General features: G+C 41.4%; 1 protein-coding gene across 3 annotated transcripts in view; it reads right to left on the bottom strand.

The window, feature by feature from the left end:
• Positions 1-1,125: 1,125 nt before the first annotated feature.
• Positions 1,126-24,142, bottom strand: part of gsk3ba (glycogen synthase kinase 3 beta, genome duplicate a) — a 38,571-nt gene continuing 15,554 nt past the window's right edge. For 2 of the 3 annotated variants that reach the window (XM_067603754.1, XM_067603755.1), the window contains 9 exons: positions 15,552-15,635; positions 9,531-9,641; positions 7,806-7,936; positions 7,556-7,662; positions 7,231-7,328; positions 6,990-7,097; positions 5,124-5,310; positions 4,742-4,840; positions 1,126-4,350 (listed from right to left, as the gene is read on the bottom strand). In XM_067603754.1, coding sequence (XP_067459855.1) covers positions 4,280-4,350; positions 4,742-4,840; positions 5,124-5,310; positions 6,990-7,097; positions 7,231-7,328; positions 7,556-7,662; positions 7,806-7,936; positions 9,531-9,641; positions 15,552-15,635 — 996 coding nt within the window. In that variant the 3' untranslated portion in view covers positions 1,126-4,279. The remainder of the gene's footprint in view (positions 4,351-4,741; positions 4,841-5,123; positions 5,311-6,989; positions 7,098-7,230; positions 7,329-7,555; positions 7,663-7,805; positions 7,937-9,530; positions 9,642-15,551; positions 15,636-24,142) is intronic. The other variant, XM_067603756.1, reaches the window with a different exon arrangement.

Genomic DNA, 24,142 nt, shown 5'->3' with positions numbered 1-24,142 from the left:
CCTGTCATGATTACAACTACCCATCATTCATAGCGTGTTGAAGCATGCAAGAGGAAAGGTTATATGAGATAATATTATAATAATATATATAAAAAAGATAACATATAAATCAGTGGAGGTGCTATAAAATGTTTGTATGTCAGTTAAGACATATTTAAGTAGAATTTGACCTAAAAATTAAACATTTATCTAAAATTGTACTTTAGAATCCTTTTAATTGGTAATTTCTATGTTTTGTCATTCAAATTGTCTTACAAATGCACCAGAATTGTGGAATTTCAAAGCTCAGCTAATATAATGACTATTGCACTTTTTAACCATGCTACCCTTGCTGGATGGAAATGTCAGTCTATTGGTCCACCATTAGTCCAGACTGAAATATCTCATTATTATCAAGTTATTGGTTCACCATGAAATTTTGAACAGACATCAGGATGAATCCTAACTTTAGTGAAGCTTTGACTTTCCCCCCTAGTACCATCAGCAAGTTGACATTTTTGGCTTTTATCTCAACAACTTTTGGATGGATTTCCATTAAATTTGGCAAACACATCATGTCTCCCTCAGGATGAATTGTAATAACTTTGGTGAGCCCTTAACTTTTCTTCATCGGGTTTTGGCAAATTTGAATTTGTCCACTACTTTGGATTATGACAAAATAGAATATCATTAGCAAATCTAATTACATTACTTTTCATGTTAAACTATGTTGGTGAACTGTGAACATGATAATCATATCTGCTTAAATCGACGTGTTAGTATGCTAATGTTAGCAGCTCAAAGCACTAATACATCTGTGATAAGCAAAGCATGACTATCCTAACTTGGTCCTGTAATACATATATTAAAAAACCTTCATATTGAAAAAGTAGTGTGACTTTGTAGGTTTCATCAATTTATCATAATTTTCCAAAATATGGGAGTGTGTCGCTGCTGCCTCTGCAATTAGGAGCATGAGACCAAGTCTTCACACATATTCTCAACTCTAAGAGAAAAATTACATCATTCTTAAAATTTTGACAGTTAAAATTTTACTCTCAGGGGCTTCATACATACCAACCCCTAACATCAATTTTAAAGAGACAACAGCACACTCATTTAAAGAAGACAAAACAAACAATGAGCTTGATCATTTCCAGGCTATCCTACTCTTTATTTAATGCAAATTACAGTACCAGGGAACTATTCCTCAGAGCACGCAGAGGGAATATTTACAGAGGCGCACATTTAGCATACCTTCACAGAACAAAAGAAAAACAAATGAAATAAAAATTTCAGTCACAAACGGAGGCATTCAAGTAGTAGTACTGTTATACTGGATGTTTTTGTAGTATTTTCTATGATTTTTCTTTTCTTTAACCCCAGTTGGCACATTATACTAGTGTTTATGCAAGTATAATGCACTAGTATAATACACTAGCATGTGTACTTGCTTGTCTTCTTTTTTGGTAACCTTTGTGGTGTTTTTATTGAACTGGAGTTAGGGGGTAGGGTGAAGTGGTCAAACTCTCTAGTGGAGGGTTGCAACACGTTCATGAATGCAAAATTACAGCAAGCAGGAGACAGGAGAAAGGCTACATGACTCGACCCCTTAGGTGCTACTGAATTCCCCCCAAAATATGCAGACAAGGAGGAGAATGAACAAGAGGACAGAGAAACAACGACATATCCAGAGAAGGGGAGGGGGGGGGGACATGAATACATTATTGCCTCTGAGGATGGCTCATCATAACTACATCATAGTTTGGCTTTGGTAACAGAACCAACACTGTGAGTAATACAGAAACTGTACTGTATTTTATATATACAGTATATTTTAGGCCTTTTTTTAAACCACCGCTGCCACCACCACCATCCACAACAGCCCCCCCCCCCCCCCTCCTCCTCCCCACCCCAACCACACTTCATGCCCCGGAGTCCGTGCCAGGACCGTGGTACACATGTTTGTGCGTCTCTATGTGTCCAAGATAAAACCTTTTAACATCTATTAAAATAAACACTTTTCTACTGTATCTTCAGTAAAGGAAAATATCCTTACAATGAATGTCTGTATATTACATAGAAGTGTGCAATGAAGAAGGGGAAAGAGGTGCAAGCAGAGGGGACTGAAAAGTGTGTATCAGTGTGCATGTGACTGTGTTGTAGGATAGCAGGACATTCAACAGCACCAAAGGGAGAGTCACAATATCAGGGAGGGGAGGGGGGGGGGAGTGATGGCGGGGGCCGGGTGAGGGGGGAAACAAGGCGAAGGTGTATGAAAGCAAAGGCACTCCAAACTATAGTTACACTATACATAACTAGTTCTTGTTACAATAATACAGCTGTCATCTACTGTACTGTACAGGTAAGATTGAACATATGGCTGGATAAAGCTGATCATCATCTACAATATCCATAAACAACATCAGTTTTGCCCTGATTCTGTTATGTTTTTTTTTTTTAATATCTTTTTCATTACTTTCCCTACCCTTTGTCATCTTTGTTTTTGCTCATAAACAGTACATGGGTCTGCATATATACATACCTTGAACACAACATGGAAAAAAAATAATCAACATAACAACATAAAAAAACAACATACAAGTCATACAAGTCAGAATTTTGGTGAGGAGCATTTATACTGTATATACAAATTCAGCTTTTTTTTTTTTCCTTCTCTTTTTTTTTTTTTTTTTTTTTTTGTTTTCTCATTTTGTAGTGAGTATTCTCTGTAAATAAGACGGTTCGACGGACTGTACCAAATGGCTCTATGTGCGGCAGGTGGAGAAAGAGAGAGAACGCTAGGCTAACACTTCAGTCAGTGGTCACAACACATGAGACAGTCAGCGGCGTGTCAGGAGACCCCCGAGAACCACAGCTGATACTTCTCAAGAAGTGGAGGAGAGGTGAGTGTTAAGAAACATCTTGAATTCTTCACAGAGACAGAGAGAGAGAGAGAGAGAGAGGAGGGGGGGGTTGTTTGTCTAGACACTGCACTGTCACAGAAAACACTGTTACAGACAGAGTCGGTACAAAGACGGGGAATAGAGCACTGCCCTAAATCCATCTACAGCTTTAATACAGACAACACAGGAGAGCAGGGAAGTGACTGCTGGAATCTTAACACACTCCAGCTAAACCAGAAAAAAACAAAAACACCACCTTATCTAGATCTATTGTCTTTAGGCAGCAGCAAATATTGCCACTGCTCTGCCAGATATGAGCTCACCATAAATGATTTCTGAACCATTGTAGTTAATATACATATATCTATATATACTTTTTATACATAAGGAAAAGTAATATATAAACTGTGTATGTATGCATGTTTGTTTTGTATTGTATGTATATATTATACAAGCACACAGGACCAGATACATGTCACATCCATCGCACATGGCAATCCAAGAACATCTGCCCGGGAGTACAAAACAAAAATTTAAAATAAGGTCGAGTAAAACAGCTTGCTAACCATTTAAAAACAACCCCAGGCAAAAAAAAAAAAAAAAAAAAAAAAAAAAAAGAACCCGTCCAAACATTACCCCGCACATACATCCAGGATCATCATGCATCCATGTGTCTGAGGATGTGTGTGTGTGTGTTTGTGTGTGCGTGTGTTTGTTTATGAGTGTGTATGTGTGTATACGCGTGCGTGAGCCTCATGCCTTGTCTGCGGAGGTGAGAAGTGAGAGGGCGGGGGTGGGAGTGACCCCCGGGTGATCCTAACCATACTCAGGCCATGCACTACAGGAGGAAACAAAGGGGGGGAGGGGAGGAGGGGGAGTCGGTCAGGTGACACAGGGGTCAGAGGTCAAAGGATGAGGATGCAGAAAAATTGGACAATGTAGGGGAGGACGAGGGAAAAGGGGGGGGGGGGGGACAGCTTAGGACTTTTTTTCTACAGATTGTCCTCTTACAAACATTAGCAGGCTAGCATTGTGTATACATGTACAGTGTACTTTTATCTTTAGTACAGTCGACAAACACCTCTGGCTCTGCGCTTTGCTTCCCCGTTGAAAGGGCACGGAGAGACGTCTTTGACGGAGGATGGAGTAGAGTTCAAACAGCTGGATGAGGGGCCAGTCGGGGTCAAAGGAAGTGGATTAGGGGTACTTGGTTTGTGGTCGAGGCATGGGGCTGTTGGCTAGCTGTTGAACCCGGACTGCGTCAGCATCGCTCCGCTGTTGTCAGGGAGGAGAGCAGGGCAGAGCAGAGCTGAGCGGAGCTCACCCCCTGGCCGGGGCAATGGAGAGGCCGTGGGCTGGGGCTGAGACCGGGGCGGGGCGGGTGCTCTGCAGGCTCAGGAGGTGGAGTTGGAGGCCGAGGCAGAGGCGGTGGTGGTGCTGGAAACTCGTTCTGTGCTGCTACCATCTATGGACAAGAAGAGGAACTTGTCATTTGCAGTAAAACGATTACCTGAACTTAATAAGGAAAAAGGTAAAGAAAGAAAGACACAGAACAGTGAGAGCTAAATGTAAAAGACTGTGTGTCCTTCTGTAAACTCCCTTTACAGCGACCTCAAAGCTGCTGGGAAAATTCAGGCAGAGAATGTGGCCAACAGTTAAAGGTTGCATGTAGCAGCTGGGCAGGTGTGAACATATGACATTGACCCAGTTGCAATCATGTGGAAAAGGTAAGCAGCTGCCTCTAGTCAAAGCAACAGCATGTTGAGGGTCTAGGGGCTAACAGCAGACCACAACCAGTGTTGTAAACCAATAAATATTGAGCTGCAAGTGTCTGGTGGAGGAGGTGTGGTTCTTACCTGTGGTGGCAGAGGCGTTGGTTGGGGTAGAGGCAGAGGCCTGGCTGCGGGCGTGGGCAGGGATGAGTATGGAGACCAAAGATGGATTACTGGATAACTCTGAAAGACAAAGAAGATGTTGCCAGGTCATGTTTTTACAAACCTGTAACTTCACACATAGATGATATACTATATGTGCTACTAAGAGGCAGGAATAATTTTGACAGTGAAGGAAATAAATTGGCACCATAATTTTATATAAATGGGTAAACTGAGTCATGATTCAAACTACAGGTCACCAATCTTCTAAATGTGTTATTTTAATAAATGTTTTTTGGCAATGCAAAGCGTGTTATTTGCCTCTGACTACATCTGCATGGATCTGTTCTGAGCGCGTACGTACCTTGGGTGGTGAAATTGAAGAGTGAGGGCTTCTCCCTCCCGTTGGGCAGTTTGACGTTGGGGTCGCGCAGCTCGTCGAAGAAGGAGTGTGCGCAGGCCTCTAGAGGGGTGAGGCGTGCTGTGGGCGTGTACTCCAGCAGGCGAGAGCACAGGGCGATGGCCTCAGGGGGCGTGCGCGGCCGGAACACCTGAACACCAATTAAGACAGACGGTCAGACTTCAACCGGGATCACATGAGGTCTATTCATGAGTGCCATCAAATACAATTAAACAGTCACTGTTGTTAACACAAACACAAGACAAGCATGTCTGCTAGAAGATGAAGAGATGATCTTTAATGTATTGTATGAAACTGGTACTGAGTTGTATAAATGAATGCATGATTTACTGAGCTGCTCTGACTGGATGCAGTTACAAAAAGCGACCACAGCAGGGCGCCTGAGAGGCAGCATGAGGACCTGCTGCTGCCTGCTGATTGGACGACTCTGTTATCCAATGGAAGAGCTGTGGGTGGGACGGCTGAGGGGAAGTCAGGAAGAGAGTTTCCCACTTTTGCTGTATCCCATTTGATTTAAAAAAAAACATGCACCAAGATGAGAGCATGGAGCGGAGAGCCATGTGACAGTTTGGATGATATGTCAGATGTGTCAGACTGACAGCTGAAGCAGGGCCGAGTAAGAACTGACTGAGCAGGGTGGACGCTTTGGTCATATTTGTGGTTCAAGACACCGCTGTGAGATGACACAGATTCAACACAACCAACCCTAAAAACATGTTTTATTAAGAGTCAGTCCAAAACATCTGCCAAATGGGGGCATGTATTCTCATATTCTCTTCTATATTTGTCATTACATATATTTCATTCCTATAGGCCTACATCCAAAACAACATTACTACTTTTGTTGCTTTCCTCGATACAACCTCCTATGAGAAACATCATTAATGTCTCCGCCCAGTTGCAGTATAATCAAACGCACCTGCAGAGCGGTCGCCCCCACGCTAAACTGATACAACAGCCTACATGAGTCTCTAATTTTACCTGTAAGACTCGTGTTGTAATGCTGTTGTTCATTATTTGTGATGTGAAAACGTCAGTTGTGTTATTTAGGTCAATTAGAGACAAGAATCTGTAAGTTTTTACAGCCTTTAATGCTGTCAGCCTGCGTCACTGTGTGTAATGACGTGGCTAAAAAAAAAAAAGGCAGTGATTCCACTGACAAAATGTGACTCGGGCTTATCGACTGACGCGTTGACTCAGCGACTTTTAGGGTGCAGCCATGATACTGTTGTGGGGTGAACAGCAACAGTGCTACAAATTGTCAAGAACCAAGGAGGAAACACCTGTATTTGCTTGATGGACATTTTCAGTTTAAACAATAGGATGTGAAAAGGTTTTACAGCATTTTGTCAGCCATAAAATCATTAAGTGATGGATTTTTCCACCTAACACCAACAATGTAAATGTGACAGGTGCTGAATTTGTATTCTCAAGGATATTCAAACAGGAACAAGGCGTTGACACACATAAAGCAGCCATACTGCCTTGTTAAATGCTTTACATGCGGTAGAAAAAGGAAAATTACTAAATAGGAGTTATGTGATGAAAGTTCAGCCTATTGCCTGAAAACTGCTTGTGCTTTATTTGTATCAGTCCTTCGTAAAGTCTAAAAAGCTCAGAGTAGGTTTGCAGCTATTAAACTTTCATGCAGCTCTGTTTGGTGATGGGGTTGGTGAGGCTGGATGGGTTAGGGTTGGGGGTTGGGGGATGGGGCTGGATGGCTGTGGAGTGGCAGGCAGGCATAATGACACAAGCATGGGGAGATGCTGTAGCGGTGGATCTTAAAGAGAAGTAAAAGGGCTCCTGTACCTGTTGACTCACCTTAGTCCAAGGATGTGCCTTGATCTGGGGAAATTTGAACTCGGTGTAGTTGGGGTTCATCTCGCGGATCTGCTCTCGGGTCGGGGTGCCGAGAACCTAGAAGATCATTTAGGTAGAAAGAACAGGACAAAGAGGTCGCAACGTTACATCATCAACTTGGAATTCTACTCACTTCCTGAAAAATAAAACAGACTCCCCTGTACATCTAGTGGGCCGCTCCTGTCGTTACCTTGATAATTTCAACCAACTGATCCACTCCACTGTCACCGGGGAAGATCGGTTGTCCTAGCAACAGCTCTGCTAGCACGCAGCCGGCTGACCACACGTCTAAAAAAGACAAAGAAAGTCAAACATGAGCAAAAGAGGAGCGAAAGCCAACATGACTGTAATCTACTGCTGGTTAACATTTTGTTCCGGTCTACAAATGCAGAAAATAATACAGAACTTCTAATAACAATTTGTCAATGTGTGTCTATCATTTGGTTAATTTAAGTTGTTTTTTTTAAAGTGGCTCAATGGTTAAGCGTTGACTGTGACAGATGGAGTCATCCTACCTATGCTTGAGGTGTAGTCAGTGGCACCAAAGATGAGCTCAGGGGCCCGATAGTAGCGAGAGCAGATGTAGGACACATTAGGCTCTCCGCGGACCAGCTGCTTAGCACTGCGCATAAAATCAAAGCACATAATCAGAATCACCGTTCCACATCAGCACAGTTTGTTGCTAAATGTTGCGACCGAAATAAGGAAAATATGAACTTAAAGCGCAAACGTGTCCCTGCTTTTAGGACCGGGCTCGCATCTCACCTGCCGAAGTCGCAGAGCTTGAGCACAGCGGTCTCTGGATCCAGCAGCAGATTCTGGGGCTTGATGTCCCGATGGCAGATCCCAAACGAATGGATGTAGGCCAGACTCCTGAACAGCTGGTACATGTACAACTACACACAGAAAAAAAAAAAAGAGACAGACACACACACACAAGCTCAGTTTTTATTACAGAGTTTAAGTCTGGAAAGATCCACTCGAGAAACCATTTCAGTCTTGTCAAGTAGCAGTATCGGTTTATCAGCGAATGTTTAGAAGGTGGCGTCACACACACACTGCTTCTTCAAACTCTTGAACTTTGTGTTAAGAAGTATGAAAACACGGTGGAGATAAAATGAAACATGTTTCTGCGACTGCGTTGGCTCTTTCTCACTTGAGATATCTTCAGAGGCTGATTTTGGTGGATAACGCACGCATCTACATGTCTAACAAATGTTTACGTTAAGCTATCATTTACATTTTATTATCCTGTGTGATGACAAGAGGAGCTTTATTTGTGATAACAGGGTGTTAAAAAGGTGGGACTGATTTACTGTGGGTGTTTTGAGACAGAAATGCAATTACTTTCTTCAATGACTTTCACTAAGTTGATAGAACAGTGAAAAGATCGGACCACCCCTTTGCCTTTTGCATACAGTGATGCCAGAAGGATCAGTAAAGAAACTCAAATTCATAAAAAAAACAGGGTACCCAAAAGTAAATACGCCTCTTGTGTCAGCAGAGGTTAACTGTGTGTCAGGTCTTAAAAAATAAATGATCTCTCTCCTTTACTTTATCCCAAAATATACAAGGTACATGCAGGTGTTTTCACTGGTGTTTCCAAGCTATCTGGGAAGATAAACTCACTGAAACTCTTGTATGTAATCTTGGACAAACTAAGAGGGGGAGATCATTTATTTTGTGTCTAAAATGTGAAACCACCCATAAGTGAGCCACATTCCAAACTACGCTGGTGTTTTTTTTTGAATTTGTTTACATCCCACACCTTGAAATTCACTGGGATCCATTAAAGGAAAAAGCACAATCATCACAATACCGGTGATGAATGTTACAGACTAATCCGCCGGCTCATTTATCAGTTGTGCTGTCTGAGGACAGCGCTGTTACTGTGGTGGCAGACTGAGTAAAGCTGAATGTATTTTTTTTTTACTGACAGTGACGCAGAAATATTTGTGTTAATCATGATAGTTCACCTCTGACGGCAATGTGGAAACTATTCAGTCTCAAACCACTTACGGCAAAGGTTTTGGAAAAAAAAACAAACATTTTTGTTCGACCTTCACAGTCTGGGAGGTTAAAGTACTGTGTAACCTTAGCAGAGCCAACATTATAAATCAACAAAAAAAAAGAAAAACAACAAACAAACTTTCAATCCATTCTTGCAGTGCAATCAAATGAAAGGACTCATTTAATAAAAAAATCAGGAAACATTATGCACAGTATTTCCAGCCAAGTTAGCAAAAATCAGCAGCTCAAAGCGACATGAGGATTGTCTGGTGTAAGAAGTCAATATGTATTTTAGTATAAATAAAAATAAAGAGATATTTCCTATTTTGTAGAACCAAAAACTTTAAAGCTGTTTCATGGCACTCTACTGAGAATAGATGTTATCTGGGAGTTTTGTTAAATATCATGATGGTTCAACTCTGCTGAAACACTAACATGGAGTATGAACGCTGCGACAGACACACACACACGCTTACATACCTTGACATAAACCATGGGCAGAGTCTGTTTGGCTCGGCTGTAGTGTCTGGCCACTCTGTAGACCGTCTCAGGAACGTAGTCCAGAACCAAATTCAGATACACTTCATCTTTCTGTTGGAGAGAAGCACAGGAGGGGAAAATAGAGGTCACACATGAACACATACGGACAAATTCTCTAACGATAAATATCTTACATTCATTAGCTACAAATGCACACATCCATGTGCGTGTCCGCCGCACATTAGGTCAATTGTTTTAGAGAAACCTCTCTTCCCAACCCTTCCTCATCCCTCACTTATTCTGTGGTTTCTGCTGTGTGTTTTCCCTGATGAATCAAGCCATTTGGGAGCCGATCTAAATGATGTTTTTTTTTCACAGTTGAACTGGGGATCCATTGTGTAGGGTTCTCCCCCTGAGGGCAGGAAACACACAAGAATGTGTCATGACGTCCTGGACTCCAACAGTGGCCGCAGACAGTGATATCACTTCCTCGTTTCCTGGTTGGATGAAGCCAGCACACTGACCCTGAAGGGATGCTGTATCTGAGGCTTCTCCACCCAATTATTCTAGGACTTCCTTTTTCCTTTGATTTCTGACCGGAGGTAGCCAGCGCTGAGTCATTGGGTGTTTCTCGTGAAAATCATAACCGCTAGCTCGTACTTACGTGTTACAGTTTTTAAATGTTTTTTAGATATAAGGCACCTCTATGATTCAGAGAGGAGCCCACTCACATACATGCTTTCACAGTTAGTCTGCCTGTCCCTGATGGTTGTTGGTTGGAACAGGTTTGGGCTGCTTTAGGGTTGGGCGACGCAACACAGTTATCAGCTGCAGATTGAATCTGTTTGGCTTTTTTAAACCACCAGATAACATGCCTTTGTATTTTTGCCTCATAAGTATTTAGGGCTGAAAATGTAGTACAAATAATATACCTTCAAAAGAACATAGACAGATAGGTTTATTTCATTAACAAATATTTTAAATATTTTATACACTGTCACAAAATTCATCCATGAAACAGAATAAAATATTGACTTGTCGAGTAGATTGTATCTGACATCAAACACCATCTTGTTTTTTCCAGTTGACTGAACAAATCTTTATCCTTTGATGGGATAACTCGACATTTATTTTACCAGGTAATCCAGAGATGGCCATGAAATCACTTCATTTATTTATTGCACTTGATGATTATTTAATGTACAACTTCCAACTGTAAAACAAAATGGGGCCTGAGGAGCGGAAGTTCGTCGGCGCTCCAAACTGCCTTTTTTTCCCCAGTGTCCAAGTAGTGGAGAGTTGTGTAAACCTTCATCTCTGGTGTACACATATCCTTATTAACTCACCCGCCATCAACATATGCTTTACGACGTTCGTTATCAGGAGTTTCTCCTAACTCAGGAGCTACTTTAAGCCTTAGGATGTTTTGTGAATACGGCCCCTGGTGTTTTTGCACCAGAGCTGGTTATCTGCAGGTCTGCGTAGCACAATGAGTGAGCCGGGGCCCTTGAGGAACTCCCAGACAGACTGTGTGGTACACTTGTGTCAGCTCAATGCCCTGCTTTGTTCTGACTGCTCTCTCCGTCTCACACTCAGACGAATAGACACATATACGGTGATAGAGTGTAGGAGAAGGACGGCGGTACTGGGGAGTGCAGACGGGTGCAGACGGTGACGATGAGCATCATTTCCTGAACAGCTCTCAGCCACAGGTAGCCTCACTTGAACGCTCATCTGTCACAGCTCTCTTTCTGTGTGTCTCTCTCTCTCCTTCTGGCTCTGTGTGTGTGTGTGTGTGTGTGTGTTTGCGTGCGTGCATCCTCTTCCTTCTACAACTCCCATTGATAACATTTGTGACGACTACAGAGCTTGCTCTCCGCCTCCTGCTAGCAGCACCAAAGCTATATTTAGCCTAGCAACAGCCGTGACTCACTTCCTGCCTCACTACAAAGCCACTTCCTTGGCTTGTTCCAAGATGGTTAGCCAGGCGGGGGATCTGATTGGTTCACTCCCGGCTAAATAATTCAGCCTCTAATTTGATGAGAAAAAGGCTTGCACCTGAACAACTGGCTCAGTCATCTTTCACCAACAATCACTGTGCTACATTGTAAAAAAAAAAAAGAAGGGGCTTGTACAGTATGTGACATACAGCGTGCAAGACTGTTTACATCACGTTACATACGTCAGCACTTGATATGATGAATATGTAAATCCAAATGATCAGAGAAAAGAACACAACAGCCAGAGTTAATGAATCTGTGAAATCAAGGAAGGAAGACAGGAGACTGTTTAAAGATTATTGAGATACAGCTTAAGTACAAATTCAGCCCCCCCCCCCCCATTGGCAATTAATCAGATTACCACTTAGTCATTTCCACCTAGAGAATCATGGGTAATCCAGCCTGAATGTGAGAGATCTCTGGATAAAACGCACGACTATTAAAAAGTGTCAAATCTGCTGAAAAGCTGACAAACGAGCTTATTCTTTTAAACCAACTAGTGCTTTAACAGACAAAAACCCTTTACTCTTTTCATTACTCAAAGACTATAAAATATTAAAATATAAAAAAAAAATGTCCATCACAGTCTCCCAAAGCCCAAGGTAATCACCAACAATCCACAATCCAAAGATATTTAGCTTACAAAGATATAAAACCGAGAAAAGCAGCAAACTCTCTGCAACAGTAAGGAACTATATTAACAATATGACCTGATCATGTGGCTCTGTGTTGTAGAGGGGTCTTCTGTCAAAATCTAGTCTCCGGGGCTTTATTATTTGACTGTTTTTATATTGTGCTCTCATGTTGCTTGTTCCTTAACAAAGTTGTATTTAATCAGATTACAGAAAGCCTGTGGACAGGTGGTATTATTCCAGCGTAGGGGGATCGGTTGGTTTCTGGGTCTCTGGGAAAATAACCAAGCTGCCATCTGTAGTCTGCTGTCGGCTCTGGACTGTGGCCGCAACTAAAGATTATTTTCATTATTGATTAGTTTGATGTATAAAATCGTGTCGATCACTGTTTCCCCAAGCCAAAAGGTGCAACCTAAAATGTCTTGTTTTGACCAACAGTCCGTGACCCAGAGATGTTCAGTTTACCATCACAGGAGACGCAAGAAACCAGGAAATATTCACATTTAAGAAGCTCGAACCAGATCGTTTTTGTATTTTTTCTTACAAAATGACTCAAAACAATTAATCGATTGTCAAAATAGTTGGATTAGATTACTTTTCTGTTGATTCGACCAATCAATTTAAAATCGATTAAATATTGCAGCTCTACTCTGGACTATACCTGCAACCAACGATTATTTTCATTATCAATTAATCTGCTGATTATTTTCTCGATTAATCAATTAAATTGTCATTTCTGAGGCCACGGTGACGTCTTCAATGTGCCCGCTTTGTCTGACTAACAGTCTATAAACAAAGATATTAAATGTTGTGTCATATATGACAAAGCAACAAAACGCATATCATCACATTTGAGAAGCTGGAAGCAGATGTCCTTCTTAAAAACTTACTGAAACGATTAACTGATTATCAAAATAGTTGCTGATTAATTTTCTGTCGATCGACTAATCACTGCAGCTCTACTCTGGATCTAATGGGAACTCGGCGTCATGTAGAGCTCAGCAGGGGCTCACTAATAGGTTAATGCAGCCATGTCGCCGCTAGTTTATACATTTTGCAAGTGGACTGAATTGTTCATTACAGACCTAAAAGAAACTCTTTTTGAGGCCTGTAGCTTCACGACAGTTATTCATGACGTTATATATGTTCGTATGTCAGAGAATCAAGCTGAGTTATTGAAGCAGCTGTGTGTGTGTTGTGTGTGTGTTGTGTGTGTGCACAGATGAAATTCTGAGGGAGGGCGACTCCGTGTCAGCTGAACGTCCGACCTGCGTTTTCTTTTCGACAACATATTTTGAAGAAGTAGAAGTCAGACCGCTATTTGCCTACCTGCCTACGCTGTTTTTGACCATCGGCCTTCTGTTTGAACAGCATTATACAAACGGTTAAAGGGCAAAAAAGGCACACAGTGTGTATCGAGCACGCCACATGCCAGCAGTTACATAAGACTACCTGTGCACATGCTGAAGGCTACAGCACCACTAGTTCCTCGCCTGGCTCACAACTGCACCCGGCACGGACCCCCTTAACATCAGGACAACACCTACACGCACCCGACCTCATCTCAACTCTGTCCGTCCGCCACTCCCCCTCTCTTTTAGTACACATCTGTCATCTGTTCATCAATTTTACCCATCCTGTTCACATGACATCACCTTTTACCTACTTCACCAGCCCTCACTCTACGGGTAGTAAATCCCCATACCAGCAACACGGTGCCAGTCTCCATAATTAGACTGGAGTGATACGTTGAAGGGAGGAAGAGGAGGAGGGAGAGGAAATAAGATACATGAGAGGGGACACAGGAGGAGGAGGAGGAGGAGGAGGAGGGCGGGGGGAGAGGGGAGGGGGGGTGGGAGGGGGTTTAAAGAGTGTAAATAAAAAAAAAAATTAAAAAGCTGTGAATTAGTCAGATTAAATGTTGCGATTCCAAAAGTCAAAGTTGAAAGGTGTAAGTCATTCATGTGACATGTCAGCGCTGTCGGTGTGTTGGTGTACCGAGAATTGGCTGCGATTCCCGGAGGCCAGTGAGCACATGGCATGAGGCGAAGGGTGGGTACCGGGTGGAGCTTACGAGCACGGAGGGGAGGTCCTGAAGTAGTCTATAATTAACAGACACCCTCCGGTCTACCCACCTCTCACTTACCCCCTCCTCTAAAACAGCTTCCCTTGGCTTCGGTAGACGTGCGGCAGAGAAGCATTCCTAACTGCAGTGTCACGGTTATAGTCGCGTGTGCCAGGTCCATGTGTGTCTATATTTGACACATGGATCTCTGCCTGGTTTGTCAGCTAGCTGAATGACATAGTCCAGCCTCGTAGTCTCCGGGGCACCACTGATGGTCGATGGAGACAGACAGCGAGGCTGGGGCCCGCGGAGAGGGACTTCCCTGACACGATGTAGCGTGTCGTACTAATGTATTTATTACAGTGGAACGAGCCAGGAGGCAGACATATGATGGGAGATGGAGCAGCTGACGGGCGCAGACTGTCCAGCGTGGGGAGAGTATAAACTAAAAGAGGCAGAACAGTCATGGCAAAATGCTTACATTCATGACTTTGTTAGATAGTCTGATGACCGTTAATAATCACCATGACTCTGAACATGAGAGAAAGCAAAACTATTTTACTGCACTGATTGAGGCTAACTGGAAGCTTGAGGAGATCTAAAAGATGAAAACTAGATACTAGAAAGAAGTCATCAAGCATCTTAGAGAATAAGTCATATACCTTTTCCACAAAATTAAGAAGAGTTGCAGTAATTTTGCGTCTATTTGAACATTAGAAACATTAATATGCCAAAGAACAGATTCATTTTTTTAGATTTGACAGTATGTAAAATCCACTTTTTTTATTTTTAAGGGGGACGTATCATGCTTTTTGTTATTTTCTGGTATTTTTATACTGTTATTAAGTCAGATCTTGTTGACGCCACGTCACCGCCCTAAATCAGGATTTGAGATAATTGGAAGTGGTGACAGCGAAAGAATGCTGGACATTCATTTCTTCACAAAAACATGACGACACAATTATGTATTGTGTGGCCTGTTTCCTGTTGCCATTTCATCCTGTTGCCATTAAAAGGCACATATAACTCTTATCATCTCTTCAGTGTCACTATAATAAAAGGCATCAAATGCCCCCACCAGGCTTTATAACTTCAAATCATTTTTCAACATTTCCCTGCCTCCTGTTGAGTTGTGAGTAGGGTTTTCACAATAAAATGAGATTGAATTCAGTGGAGCACGAGTCAAAACTAAGATACGTGGCAGATGTAGTGGCTGAGGAACTTGGAAGATGGTAAAACTGCCACTATATGGTGAATTACGCACAATTATGCAGCCTACATAGACACATAGATGATGGATAAGAAGCACATTCAAGCCACTGACCTTGTCTCCACTGGAGTAGAAGAAGTAGCGCAGGCGGACTATGTTGCAATGGTCCAACTTCCTCATGATCTGCAGCTCACGATTCTGTAGAAGACAAAAACATGAAAAACATTGAAGTTACAGACTTCTGCCACGCTAATAACACAAATAGTTGGTTTGTGGACCTTCAGGTGACCATGAAATCTTTTCATTGGACAAAACCGCACGACAAGGGACAGTTTCTTTCTGACTAGAAGTTGACAGCGTTACATGTCACATGCCACTCATCGTCTTGCCAAACAATCATCTCGTTGACGCCACGTCACTGTCACAAGCTCAATGTGGCCGCAATCAGGATTTGAGAGAATTAGAAGTGGTAACAGCGAAGGAATGCTAGAAAAAAAGATTCATTTCTTCACAAAAACATGACGACACGATTCTGTATTGTGTCTCCTGTTGCCATTAAAAAGTGCCAATAACTAATAAAACTAATAAAAAACAGCCCCTGTAAAGCAAAACACAGACAGACAAGCTGAAACAGTTCTTAGAAAGAGACGTGTGTGTGTGATGAACCACAGACCTTCACAGGGCCGCTAAAACAATGTAAGCACTGAATCCTTCCATCTATATTCATATACAGTGTGTCCATGCAGAAAATGGCTGTGCATATGGACTTCAACATTCTCCAGGGTTGGCAGGAAATCAAGCATTACATAAAGCCTCCATTATAGTTCAGATTTTCTCCCTGTTTCCATTTCTCCCTCGCTCGCCCTCTTCATCTTTATTGTGTTGACTTGATCTAAAGTGCTCAGATAACATTTGGAGAATCTGGTGAATGGTCCGAACCAAGGGGACAAAAGTAAAAATCTGAATTAGTCTGATTAGTGGAGTAATTATGTAACAATCAGACTTTTGATGTAGGAGTCATGTGCAGCTTGAAAAGTAGAAATGTGTGAATTTTGTACTATTCATTGATATGAATTAACAGCTTGGAGCGCCCATACTGAGTGCTGTGAGTAATGATATCATTGAAATACATTTTTATTCATTATTACAGCTAGTCAGGTTTCAGTTTCTTCAAAACTCAATGGAGTGCAGAATGGAAAGTATGAATAATAACCAGAATGTAATCAGCTTGTTTCCTACACTTTTGTTCAGCCGTATATTCCAATTGACAAAGTGACAAACCAAGAGACTAATCAGATTCCTGAGTTAACTGACTGAATACCAAGCTATAGCTGTCATGAGGGTCATGAGGCTCTCGCAGGATGTGAAATGAACTGGCTGACCATGAAGAAGACAATAACTTGGTGCACTGTCTGACCCGCATCTTGAGTAAACACGGGACCTTGTTGCAAAGCTTCACGAGAACAGTACGACTGATTGATAAGCCGACGAGGAGCTGGCTGAATGACCAACTAACCCACTGACTTCAGAGTCACATGATAATTTGTGGAATGTGAGAAAAAAAAAAATGTAATCCTGATGTACAAATGTGTTGCTTGTTGTGTGTGCTTGTGTTTTTTGTAGTAGTTGTAGTTTCTGCTTATGCGGTATTGAATGTTTGAAGCTTTTACAATCCTTCCAGTGTCTGAACAAATAAAATGAACTGAAAGTAGAAAATATGAATCACACTTTTTTTTTTCTATTTCAGCAGTTTTGGTATCTGTAATCAAGCTGACTGAGGAGCTACATTACAGCCCATCTGAATGACTGAAATCTATTCATTGTTTGGTCTATAAAATATCAAGAAATGATGACAAAATGCACTTCACACGTCTTAGTGAGTCTAACTGATAGTCCCAAATTCACCAAAACCAGCAAGTATTCACATTAAAGAAGCTTTTTTTTGCTTGAAAAAATACTTGATACTCCTGATTAAGTCTCTATCCATGCATTTATCAATGAAGCTACTAATTGCTTTAGCTGTATAAGCTGCATAGTGAACTGATTCACTGACTGAATGTGGTTGACAAAAAAAAAAAAACCCTGATAAATGGAGTTTGCTTCATTATGTGGGTCAGGACCAATATCTGGCTGGCAGAGGGAGATATGCTGCTGTCCCTGTATGCTTCTCTGCCTCTTTATGAGGATTTAAATCCCCTTTCATTCATTTTTAACGCAGCAGAGAGAGCTGTCGGTCCACTAAACTCTGCAGCAGCAGAGCATCGTGTAGCTCGATAGCCTGGTATAGACAATCCTCCCAGCCTAATTCACTTATAGGCAGACGCAAATGGTTCCCACAGTCCTCATGCTGCTTTTTCACCCTTTACACTACCACCACACACACACATACACACACACAACCCCCCACCTCATAAAGTGACATCATAGCTTGCGGGTCACAGACCATCGTGCACTACAGGCAACGCCCTCGTCTTCTTGCAGTGCCTTAGTGGGAGTGTTTTAGGGTGTGTCTATGTGTATCTGTGTGTGTTTTATTATGTGTGAGAGAGATGGTACCATATGGAGGAGGAGCAGACGGGCTGTTCAGTACAGCCCTGCCCAGCTCCAGTTATACTGCAGTCATTCCTGCTGACCTGTCATCCTCCAGTGTGTCAGCAGCCCAGCCAGCAGAGACGGAGACAGAGAGAGAGAGCGACAGATGGAGAGGGAGAGGAGGAGAAAGAGAGAGAGAGAGAGAGAGGAAGAATGCCTCAAATGCAACACCTGAGCGCTTCATGCTGATGTTTATCATCAGACAAAACCACATCCAGTTTCCAAAAAAGATTAAGAGCATAGTGCAGTCGCACATCACCCACACAAACAGACACAAACGTGCACACGCGTACACGCAAACGCATTTGGCGCCGGTGACAAAGCGAGTCTGTCTTACTGTGTTGCTCGAGTAGCAGAAGATAGATGAAACTGAATGTAGCCAAAAGGATCAAACTTAAAGCATAAGACTGGTGTTATTCTATATTTTTCTTATTCTCAATAAATCCCACAAAATCACAGAGACTCAGTACTTTCTGACATCCCTACTCTGACTGTGGACAGCAGGGAAGCAACTAACGATTATAATTATTAACGAATCATTTCCCAGAATCAAAGGTGACATCTTCAAATGTCTTGTATTGTCCAACCAATGGTCCAAAACCCCAAAATATTCAGTTTATCGTCATTAATGACAAAGAAAAGCATCAATGCGTCACATTTGAGAAGCTGATATCAGATGATTTCTGGCATTTTCGTTGCTTAAAAAAGTAAGAAGAATTTGATTAGCAAAATAGTTGCTGATGTTTATTTTGTTTATTAACTAATCGTTGCAATACCAGTCGTTGCTAGTGAAGATACTGGGAAGAGGCAACAAATACATTGTTTCATTTAGGGCTGCAACTAATTACTATTGATAAATCTGTCAATTATTATCTTCACTGATTAGTTAGTTGTTTGTTTGTTTTGTTTAATTAGTTGTTTGGTCCATAAAATGTCGATCACTGTTTCCTAAAGCTCAAGGTGACATCCTCAAATGTCTTCTTTTGTCCCAACCAACAGTCCACAACCCAAAGAGTTCAGTTTACTGTCATAGAAGACCAAAGAAACCAGAAAATATTCACATCTGAGAAACTGGAATCAGACTTCACTCAGATCTCACTTTTTTTCCTAAAAAATGACTCCAAACGATGAATCGATTGTCAAAACGGTTGACGATTAATTTAACAGTTAGCAACTTTATCATTTAAACGACTAATTGTTTCAGCTCTTTTTTTTTTTTATAAAAGGCCAAGTAATTTGTAAAAACAGCTGGGCACTGTAATTTTTTAGCAAGTGTTACTCAAATAAGAGTAAATTGTGGATTTGTTGGGAGCTATTTTCAGCTGTGGATTGATACACATTTGGTTCGCTAATGAGCATTTACGCAGCAGGATAGTCTGTGTAGAAAATACTCAAAATAAACCAGAGTGCTCTTGTTCATAAATCATGATAATGGAGGAACATGTCATCCGGTGCAACAGTGAAGCTCATTGATGTGTTTTTAAAAGCTTTTAGACAACAATGGAGCTCTGCGGCTCAGAGGAAGAAGCTAATCAGGCTTTGGCAAAATGGACAATACTTGTTATAGGGATCGAGGGCTGTGAGATAAAACGATAACATTTATCTTGATGTAATTTTCCTAGATAAAAATATAATAAATGTTCAATAAATGTTCAATATAATTAAACTGCCGGGGGGGAGAGTATGAGCTAAGCTGGTCGGCTCGCACGAGCAACCCGAGAGCTGGCTAACTTCAGCAGCTAACGAGGGTTTCCATGTTGCGAAGCAGATCTTTCTAATTCACTGAGCTTTGTGCCTCCAACACAATAAATAAACTTGTACCATTATCACTAAGGGAGGCAGAGGAATAGCTGAACAGAAGACACGCCGAGAAAGAGAGAGCAGGAGAGTGAGAGGGAGAGAGAGAAGCCATCGCTAGCTGCTAAGCTAAAATAACTAGCACATCTGAATAGTGTGAACAACTGTGGGATTAGCAAGAAAGTTGCTAAAAAAGGAGAGAGCTAAGAGTGCTTGAGCAGAACTATGTATGTTTAAATATACAGTGTAAATAACCACTGTAATGAAGAATATCTCTTAATTAACTAGGTTGATAGAGCAACAAAAACGCTACCAGTAACACAGAAACTGGAACTTTGCAGTCTGAGCCATCTTACGTGTGAACTGTATCACATTGCAGCACTTCATTTTTCTATTAAGATATGTATTTTGTTGAGGAGAGAGGACTGAAAGAGGATTTTACATGATTTTACTCATGCATATTTTGATGTTGAAAAAAATATTTTATCATAATTAATTTGACTGTTCTACCCCAGATTTGTGAAATGTTTGTGGAAGTGTTTGTCATGTTCTGATAAAGAAGAGTTTAAAACCACAATTAACCGTCTGGTTTCTTCAACCTTCACTCAGGAGCAAAAAATCAGCCTTTAAACTGAAGAAAAGTACTTGACATTAATCATGATAATTATCGATACTGACTGATATGAACATTTTTATCGTGATAACATTTTTTGGACATAACGCCCACCCTTAGCAGGATCAGTTCATTGTCAGACTTGTAATATGAAAAATATAGAACATCACCAGACGTATCCTCTCACAATGTTGCGTTAGTCCCACTACCACCAGATAGGCTCTCGCTCTGTGTGTTGGTTCTAATGTGAGCATCCATTTTCCAATCGGCTGATATGTGATCCCTCAGATGGGAGTGGAGAAGGACCTATCCCATAATGCACCAGGAGCAGCCTGTAAGCCCACCAGGATTGTCTCACACATTTATCAGCTACACCGTAACACGAAGCCTGCTCACATGATTACCCTGTTGGACTTGTGTGTGTGTGTGTGTGTGTGTGTGTGTGTGTGTGGTAGTGAGAGAAAAAAAGCATCCCCACATGTTGAACTAGCATGTTTCTGCTCATTCAGAGGCATAGAGAAACAGCTTTAGTAGAGGAGGAGAAGCAATAAAAAAAAGGAGAAAATAGAAGTCAAGCGTCTGGGTATGTGTTTTGGCGCGTGCTTGGCAGTCATGTGAGGAGACTTAACGCTCATTCGCCTAATTTTTCAGGACAAGCTGTTCACAAGGAAGGGCACGCCAAGCAAGTAGAAGATAGAAAATAGGTAAGAAACGGAGGACGGCTGAGTTGGAGGGCCTGCTTTAAAGAGGAAGCTAAACATCAAAAGAAGAAAACAATGCGTGTTTGTGATGTTCGTCTGGCCGCTGAGCTGTTTACAGATGCAACCTGCGAGTATTGCATCTGTCATGCTAACCACAGGCTAACCACAAAGAGTGTGATATGACTTCATCGTGGCCAGCTCACGTAGTCACAAATACTGTGTGTGTGTGTGTGTGTATGTTGTGACAGATGGTCTGGCAAAAAAAAAAAAAATTGAAATACCGCCCGCTGATGTATGCTTCCGCCAACCAGTCAAGTTGCAGTTTACATCCATGTCTGTCCAGACTCATAACATTTGTAATGAAGACTTTAATAAAGGTATTACGTGTATTTTATTTGTATGTGTTCACATGCTTGGCCGATAAAGTTGATTCTGATAAAACACAAAGTTGTAGCCATGACAGTAGACGATCCTTCAGATATGGATGTTGCTGCAAAGGAGCTACAAATACTGAAACGTGGATGCTTCACGCACAGAAGATCTGTACAATCACCACAGTTTCAACCCAAGATTAGTGTCACCAATTCAGTATCTGACCAAATGTGAAATATGGTCACAATCTCTCCTTCTGTTCCTGAGTTACGGCGTTGAACAATGGCCAGAACAGTGTTGCAGAACATTATGATGTCACAGTGAAGTTGACCTTTGACCTTTTGGATATAAAATGTCATCACTTCATCATTTCATCCTATTAGACATTTGTGTGAAACTTTCTCATAATAAGGTTCACAATGAGCTTGACCTTTGACCACCAGATTCTAATCAGTTCATCCTTGAGTCCAAGTGGATGTTTGTGCCAAATTTGAAGAAATTCCCTCAAGAAGTTCCTGAGACGTCGCATTTACACGAATGGGATGGACAGACGGATGGACGGACAACCCGAAAACATGACGACTCTGGCCACGGCTGTAGTCAGCATGGAAGCGTAATTTAAAAACAAAAAAAAACAGCTCCTGCACCATTAAGTGACATAATTAATCTCGTCTTTCTCAGATAGAAGACTAGCACCTGCTGAAAAACGGCTGAACCTCAAACAGGTTAAACCTAGGACACTGACTGCTGAAGTATTTGGCTGAACCGGTTGGCTCAGCACTACAGTCCTGGGGGGAAAACACTGCAGGCAAACATATCTGACTACATTTTTTTCCAAACTTGTGGGAGACAACAGGGGATGCCTACACTAACACACGCTGACTGTCCTCAGAGAAACAAAGTTGACATAAAATAATGAGCAAGAGACAATGACTATCCTTGTGAAATATGGAATATCTCTGTCGACTGCATTTAAACCGATATCATCCATTAATAGTTTTAGCACACAGTAGAGCTGCAACAATTAGTCAATTATTCGATTAGTTGCCAAACTATTAAATTAATCGCAAACTATTTTATTAAATCAATCATTTTGAGTCATTTTTTAAGAAGAAATATCCAAATCCTCTTGTTTCAGCTTCTCAAATGTGAATATTTTCTGGTGTCTTAAGTCCTCCGTGATAGCAAACTCTATCTTTGAGTGTTGGACTGTTTTTCAGGAACAAAACATTTGAGGTTGCACCTTGGGCTGCGGGAAACAATGATCCACGTTTTTCACAGTTTTTGGACATTTTATGGACCAAACAATTAAACTATTAAATCAAGAAAATAATCATTAGTTGCAGCCCTGGATGGGCCTTTATACAAATACACTAAACTCAACAGAAAAATACATAAAAAACAGCAGTGATGAAGAGATTACTCTCAAAACACAGAGATCTCTTGCACAGTTTCATACTAGCACATTTGTTCTGTGTACACACTAAATATACATTTATACTATATAATGTGTCTCTGTGGTGTTGCCATTAACTGTTGTGTCTTTTCTTTCCTTTAATCTTTAACATATTTTGTATTTTTCATGCATGTAAATGAATACATGTCAATTATGTCTCATGTTTGCAAACCAGCTTGCTTTAAAGTGCCTCTTGGGGGACACATTCAGTATTAGAAAATTGAACTGAAATTGATTATCACAGAAAAATAAAGGCTGTGCAGTGAGTGAAATGTGTGCACACATACTAATTTAGACCCTGCTCCAGAAGGCCATTTAAGGGGCGTATTTCCAATTTCTATTCTCCTCCATTATAATTACAAGATGTTTAAATTAAATTAAAATCCAGTATAGAATACAGTCATCGTGTGCAGGGTTTTTTTTTTCAGCTCACATGTGGAAAACATTATAGCCGCACATTGTGTTGCATCATCCGTACAGTGCACTTTATGCTGTGCAGGCACAGGCATGTGGGATACAGACTGAGAACTAAATAGAGTGGATGTATAGAGGGGGATCATTTAACCCCAGGCATAACAGTCACAAAAAAAAAAAAAATCTGTGCTTGCATTTGTTTTCAATAGCAGTTGGATGCCTGAAAGCACCCTTTCACACTGTTAAGCACTGTTAAGTAAAAGCAGATTTGGTAATTATCAAAAGGAAAAATCTACTCCATTCAGTCAGTCTCCATAAAAGTTTTTTATAATTGGATAGAAAGTGAGATATTAACTGAATCCATTAAGAACTGTCTTGTAATATTTGGCCAAGAACAGCCTACGATGGCTAAAATAAATTAAATACATCCACACAAACGTCTAATTAAAAATAAATCTCCCGCATAATATCAATGTCCGAAATATCAGGAATAATTTTGTCGCTCGTCCCGACGATTGTTATATTGTGCACCCTTAACTCTGAGCTCTGAAGCCTGTGAGACTTAATGAGAATCTAAACAGCTGTCCTGCAGGCTTGGCAGTCTCAGGTCTTTTATCTGCGAGCTGCAAGCTAGCAGCAGGGACACCGGGCCTCCCCGACCAAGCGAAGGGAGTAACAGACAATGTCACCACAGCCGAGGAACAACAAGCCATCAGTCAAATCTATTCAAAGCACAGGAGGAGGAATCCAGCAGAGCTTT

This window comes from Thunnus thynnus, chromosome 11 (assembly GCF_963924715.1).
Source record: "Thunnus thynnus chromosome 11, fThuThy2.1, whole genome shotgun sequence".
In the NCBI taxonomy this organism is placed as follows: Eukaryota; Metazoa; Chordata; class Actinopteri; order Scombriformes; family Scombridae; genus Thunnus; species Thunnus thynnus.
Note: the sequence above shows the minus strand (reverse complement) of the source record. Positions and strands in the feature narration are given on the sequence as shown.